The 6,744-nt window shown below is 50.7% G+C and overlaps 1 protein-coding gene across 1 annotated transcript in view; it reads left to right on the top strand.

Annotated features, from left to right (window-relative positions):
- The first annotated feature begins 3,125 nt into the window (after positions 1-3,125).
- The window catches only part of ADAMTS17 (ADAM metallopeptidase with thrombospondin type 1 motif 17), a 323,961-nt gene continuing 320,342 nt past the window's right edge, over positions 3,126-6,744 (top strand). Inside the window, exon 1 of the mRNA XM_060260248.1 lies at positions 3,126-3,374. Within this exon, the coding sequence (XP_060116231.1) occupies positions 3,293-3,374 (82 nt within the window). The 5' untranslated portion in view covers positions 3,126-3,292. The remainder of the gene's footprint in view (positions 3,375-6,744) is intronic.

Genomic DNA, 6,744 nt, shown 5'->3' with positions numbered 1-6,744 from the left:
CTAATATGCAAATGAGTTTCTGCTGGGCTTTTCTACGAAAAAAAAAGCCCTGGTGACACCTTTGTCTAGATTTGTGGTGTGGGCACACTTGGAATACTGTGTACATTTCTGCGAAACGGGCAGACAAGGCCGTTGAGAGGAAAGGCCAAGACGTTGGAGGTTTCCGCTGCTCGGTCCTTGTAACTGCTGGGGATTGAACCTGGGACCTTCTGCATGCCAGGCGGATGCACTACCACTGCGCGACAGTCCCTCTCGAAGCGAATCTGAGTCAGATTAGTAGTCTGTTATGGTCTGTACGGTACGTTGTGTGGCTCTCAACTTGCGACAGCTCTCCAGGATGTCACATTACCTACCTGATTCTTCTTAATATGAGATGCTGGGGATTGAACCTGGGGCCTTCTGCATGCCAAGCGGATGCTCTACCACTGAGCCCTGCCCCTCTGTTTCTTGAGCTTTGAAAGGCATACTTCTGCTGCATTTCCGTTAGGGTTGCCAGCAGGGGGTGGGGGTAGGACAGCCAGCTGCAGGTTGGGAAACTCCTGGAGATTTGGGGATGGGGAGAACAGAGACCTCAGTGGGGTATAATGCCACACAGTCCACCCTCCAAAGCACCCATTTCCTCCAGGGGACCTGATCTCTGCAATCTGGAGATGAGCTATAATCAGGCCTCAGATTCAGCAGGAGCTCCCAGGAGTGCAGCTCCTGAACCTTTCTGAGGTTTCCCCCTCTTCCTCCCCACCTACCTTGTCCGTTGAATAGGAGGTGCATATTGTATAGTGAGTTCTATGCATCGATGAGTCGTGGTATGAGTGATAACAATCTCTTTATTTGTTACAGCATAGTATAGGCTGCATAACCAAGACTGAGAACTAGGCCAATGGGGCCAAATTTATAGAAATTCCTGGGTTTCCGTGCGAACACGTTATTGGGTCATTCAAACTGGCGGGGCTTGTGATTGGTCCAGGGCTGCAGAGATTTGTATCTTGCAGCCCATTGTTCCCAAGTCCCTAAGCTCAGTCCATATGGCTCTAATGAACCAGGGAGGAACACCCAAAGTCTTCCCTTGAGTCCACACGCATAACAGTGCAGCTGCATAACAATCCCTGGATTAGGAGAGCGGGCAGCCAGCCAGCCACCAGGGGCTTTGCTACACCCCCAGCAGCCCTCATTAACCCCTGGAGAAGCCCACACCACCCTTTCTCCACTTCTGATGTGATTGTGGGTGGTGGGTGGCTTGCTAGCCTTTTGACTGTGGGGGGTGGGGTGGTCAAGGAGAGTCCCAGGCGAGCGAGGCCTGCTTGGGCTGGCTGGATCTGGGCTCTGTTTTCTTGAATCAGGTTGCTTTTGGCTGGGGGGGGAGTGGCACATGCTAATGAGCTCCACCGTCTATTTTTCTACAAAATGACCCCTGGCTATAATTCCGAGAGATCCTGGATGCTGCCATTCTTCATTTCTGTATACTGGACCAATCCTGCAGTTGCCTCGTTTTCCAGGCATTTTCCAGTTGCCATGTCGGAGTTCAGCACATAAAGCTTTTGTTGGCATTTGTGTGTGTGTTGTTGTTGTTGGGGCTGCCAACTCACCTTTTTCTGGACCTGCGCTCAAGCCATCCGCCTCACCAGCCTGCAAGGCAGAAGTTCAACGGGTGAAGCTTCCCCCACCCCCATAAGCTCCACGCTGGGAAAAGCTTTGCCAGCATCACCACCAGGCCGATTAAGCTGTCATTTTAAAGAGGCTTCAAGGCCCAGGAACCTGGCCAGAGGTGAGAATTCAACTTTGCCGACAATCTTTGGGAATCTAAGTTTATTAAAAAACCGGATAGAGAGCTAATGTTATTAACCGCAGCTAAAGCGGTTATTGCACTCAAATGGAAAGATGAGCATTCTCCCTCTCGAAGGAAAGATGAGCATTCTGCCTCTTGAAGGGTACATCAAGGTCTGGGATTATTTCATATTAGACAAGATCACGGATGAGATAAACCAATATGTTGTCGCACAGCTCTGTAATGGATAAGTGGCCTTCAGTGAGCAGGGCTTTTTTTGAGCAGGAACGCACAGGAACACAGTTCTGGCTGGTTTGGCATCAGGGGTGTGGCCTAATATGCAAATGAATTCCTGTTGAGCTTCTGCTACAAAAAGCCCTGCTTGAAACAATGGTGACATCAAGGGGTGTGGCCTAATATACAAATGAATTCCTGCTGAGCTTTTGCTACAAAAAGCCCTGCGTAAAACAATGGCGACACCAGGGGTGTGACCTAATATGCAAATGAATTCCTGCTGAGCTTTTGCTACAAAAAAGCCCTGCGTGAAACAATGGCGACACCGGGGGTGTGGCCTAATATGCAAATGAATTCCTGCTGAGCTTTTGCTACAAAAAAGCCCTGCGTGAAACAATGGTGACATCAGGGGGTGTAGCCTAATATGCAAATGAATCCCTGTTGAGCTTCTGCTACAAAAAGCCCTGTGTGAAACAATGGTGACATCAGGGGGTGTGGCCTAATATGCAAATGAATTCCTGCTGAGCTTTTGCTACAAAAAAGCCCTGCGTGAAACAATGGTGACACCAGGGAATGTGGCCTAATATGCAAAGGTGTTCCTGCTGGGCTTTTTCTACAAAAAAGTCCTTTCGGTGACTATTCATCTTTCTCACAAGTTGTTTGAACTGCACTTTTGCATGTATTATCGTATATGTGTGGATTGTATTTCCTACCATACCATTTTAATGCGTCACTGTTTTCTGTTTACATTGTCAATTATTATTTTTTTTTAAAAAAAACCGCTGCCGGTCTTCGAGTGGCCCCCGGGGCTCAAGTTTTGCCCCGCTGCTTCAAGCCCAAGGCGGCCGCCCACCTGGACGCACCTGGAACGCGGCAGGTGAGCGAAGCTGAAGCCGCCCGTCTCCCGAGCGCCCCCTGGCGCCCGGCCTCGCCCCTCGCCCGCGACCCACGTGTACCGCTTCTCCTTTTACAACCCCACGCTATTTACCCGAGCGTGTTCATCCAGACGACCAATCGGCGGCCAGGAGGGTGTAGCCCCGGGAGGCTCCGCTCCAATCAGCACCTGCGCCCGAGAAGGGAGGGAGGGGAGGCGCTCGCGCTCCCCACCCCTCCCCTTTCCCCCCATTCTGTAAACCACGTTGAGTTTGTCTGCTGCGGCGCTAATTAATTTTCCAAAGGCTGGGAGGGCTTCGCTGCAGCGCGGGCTGGCCAGCTGTTGCCATCCCCGGCCCGTCGCTTCCCTCCTCCTCCCTGCATTGCACAGCCCAGCTGCCGGGGCCCCTGGACTGCAATAAAATGTATGCGAGCTTTTGCCTCCCGCTTGCCTTGCCCATTATGCTGCTGCTGCTGCTGCTTTGGGGACCGAGCATCAGCACAGGTAAGGGGGGGGGGGGTCTCCTTTCTGCCTTTCCCCAACCTTCCAGGACCTGAGTGGGTTGGGCACCTTGGAGGAGGAGGAGGAGGGGAGGAGAAGGTGGAAGGGTTTACTGGTTGCAAAGTACGTGCATGTAGCAGAAGTTGGGACGCGAGGACTGGGGGAGCCAAATGCACGCCTGCCTCTCTCTCTCTCTCTCTCTCTTTCCTACGAGCAAAAACTTTTGCCAATCCAAATTGTATCTTGCTTCTCCCCCCCCCCCCCTTTCACTTTCGTGGCTGGCCTCCCAGTCTTTTCTTATCCGCAAGGATGTTTGTTTCCAGCCTTGTATATTCTTCATTCCTGGCATCTCCCGAGGCTGTTCTTGTTGCAAGGATTTTGGTTTATTTCTTTCTTTTGCTCCCCTTGCCCCCCTCCCCCCCCCCCCCCCCCCCCCCGCTGCTGCTCTGCCTTTTTGCTTCAGGCACCGTTGGGCCAGTTCCTCACTAGACCTTTAATCTTGGTTCAACCCTGTCCGCAAACTGATATTCTACACTAGAATCAGAGAATCGGAGAAACCAACTCTGTGACTCCTTGATTCTCTGATTGTAGTGTAGAATGTTAGCTTGGGGACAGGGCTGAACCAGGATTAAAGGTCTAGGGCGAAACTGTTTTTTTCCTAATGGATTTGGCCTGAGAGAGGATGCGCCGGGCTGCACTCCGTGCGGAGATCTCTGTGTTTTTCTATCAACATCAACTGGTTTTGACTGAACAGTGCAAAAGAAAAAAAAAGTTCCAGTGTTTGCTTTGGATCTTCCTCTCTTCCTCTCCTCTTTGCTTCTGGCTTTGCAGAGGGAGAAAAATAGTTATAAAGAGGGAAGAGAGGTGAAGTTTTCTTTCACTGTAGGCGGGGTGGGGGGGGTGGGCAGCTAGATCAGGAAGAGATGGGTATCTGTCTCCCAGGGCTTCTCTCTGGAACATTTTCAACCTGTTAATTTGGCAGTACTTTGGAGGTAAGTGTAGGATTTGACAAGTTCATGAAAAAGACGGGTCTGTAGGACTTTGGGGGCTAAAATAGAGCTTCCATGTTCTACAGGAGTATACCTCTGAGAACCGAGAGGCGGACAAAACACAGGGTTCGTGTCTTGCCTGCAAGTGACCACCAGAGGCATTTGTCTGGCTGCTCTTGCAAAAGGAACGCGGGCTGCAAGGTGGTTGGTTCAGTGTGAACAAGAAAGGGTTTAGTTCAGGGGTGGTCAAACTGGCTTGGGAGCCACATGCGGCTCTTCCACACGTGTTGTGTGGCTCACAAAGCCCCCACCACCCCGTTGGGCAGCTTGGAGAAGACATTTCTCTTTTTAAAATCACTTTGCCAAGCCTGCCAGTGGCTTGGAGAATGCATTTAAAGTTTCCTTCCGCCCTCCTTCCCTTCCCTCAGACATCTGACGTTTATTCTGTGTGGCTCTTGCATTAAGCAAGTTTGGCCACCCCTGGTTTAGTTAATGCAGAGAAGGAAGTGGAGGGTGGCTCTCTTGATAGCCTTCTTAAAAACAATTCTGCGCTTGGGTAGCGCTTTCGGAGTAGCGTATAGTTCGCCGGTATTTAATAGGTTGGATGGCAGAGCACAACGGTTGACTGAAGAAGGAACTGGGATTCCAGGTCTGGTGCTCTGGGTTCAAGAAACTGGCAAGGGCTGCTCTGGACCAGGTCATGGATGGTGCAGCCTCTAACCCAGTTTCTTGTTTCCAGCAGTGAGCATCCAAACAGCTCCCTCCCCCTGTTTCCGACTAGGATTTAGAGGTATAGACGCAAATATCCTCAAGGAGCTTGCTGCCTGGGGTCTGGGCAAGCTGTGTTTGGGTCCGTGGACGAGTGATCTTTATAGCTAGAAGTGATCTTTGAAATATGTTCTGTAATAAAATTTAAGCCATGTTGGTCGGAAGGCAGAGGACAAAGTTTGAGGGCAGTGGCACCTTTACGACCGACAAAAGTCTAATTCTGGATAGAAGCTTTCTTGTGAATGCTACTGGACTCAAACTGTGTTATAACATGAGCTTATTATGCACTCAGACTTTATTCTAGCATAGATTTATACCCGCCTGCATCAGCCTGCATGTTAAAATGTACAATGTATAATGTATGCATAATGTACAAAGGAGAGCCAGTTTGGTGTAGTGGTTAAGTGTGCGGCCTCTTATCTGGGAGAACCGGGTTTGATTCCCCACTCCTCCGCTTGCACCTGCTGGAATGGCCTTGGGTCAGCCGTAGCTCTGGCAGAGGTTGTCCTTGAAAGGGCAGCTGCTGGGAGAGCCCTCTCCAGCCCCACCCACCTCACAGGGTGTCTGTTGTGTGGGGAGAAGATATAGGAGACTGAGCCGCTCTGAGTCTCTCATTCAGAGAGAAAGGCAGGGTATAAATCTGCAGTCGTCTTCTTCTACATAGCAGCCTCCCCCTATGCTGATTGTATCTGTTTGAAAGGGTGGGTGCATGGGGGGGGGGTAAATTCTGCCTCTACTTCCCATCAGGCTGTACCAATGCCAAGGCCTAGGTTTGTACATCTCGTGTCTGTCTTTATTTACTTCACTTACATCCCTGTTTTCTTCCCGGGAAGGGGGGCTAACGAGACATACATTTCCCCCTCCTCCATTTTATCCTCACAATCACCCCGTGAGATAGGCTAGGCTAAGAATGTGTTACTGGCCCAAGGTCACTCAGCAAGCTTTCATGGCAGAGTGGGGATTTGAACCCAGGTCTTCAGTCACTACACCACACTGGTTTTCTCTGCATGAGAAGGGAAGGAAAGCTGGGGGTTTGATCCTGAGTCTTGGGAGCAGATTCTGGGGACATGCAGTGTTTTTGCAGGGGTGTTGGTTGGAGTAAGGAGCCCCATGGCGCAGAGTGGTAAAGCTGCAGTCCAAGCTCTCTGCTCACAACCTGAGTTTGATCCCAGCAGAAGCTGGGTTCAGGTAGCCAGCTCAAGTTTGACTCAGCCTTCTATCCATTGCCTTCCCCAGTCATCTACACTTTCCCCCCAGCAAGCTGGGTACTCATTTGACCGACTTCGGAAGGATGGAAGGCTGAGTCAGTCTCGAGCCAGCTACCTAAACCCAGCTTCCTCCGGGATCGAACTCAGGTCGTGAGCAGAGCTTGGACTGCAGTACTGCAGCTTTACCACTCTGCGCCACGGGGCAAAGAACTAAGCCGTATCTAATAAGAGGCCAGTATTTATAAGGGCTATATTGGGAGCAATACTTGCATTCTAAGAGCTCTACCATTTCGTAGAAATCATAGAATTGAAGGGACCTCCAGTGCCATCTAGTCCAACCTCTTGCATAATACAGGAAATTCACAAATATGTCCTCCCTCCCACACTCAGCAGCCCCTGCTTCTTGCT

Source organism: Heteronotia binoei, chromosome 19 (assembly GCF_032191835.1).
Source record: "Heteronotia binoei isolate CCM8104 ecotype False Entrance Well chromosome 19, APGP_CSIRO_Hbin_v1, whole genome shotgun sequence".
Classification (NCBI taxonomy): Eukaryota; Metazoa; Chordata; class Lepidosauria; order Squamata; family Gekkonidae; genus Heteronotia; species Heteronotia binoei.
This window is presented reverse-complemented; position numbering and strand designations above follow the sequence as displayed.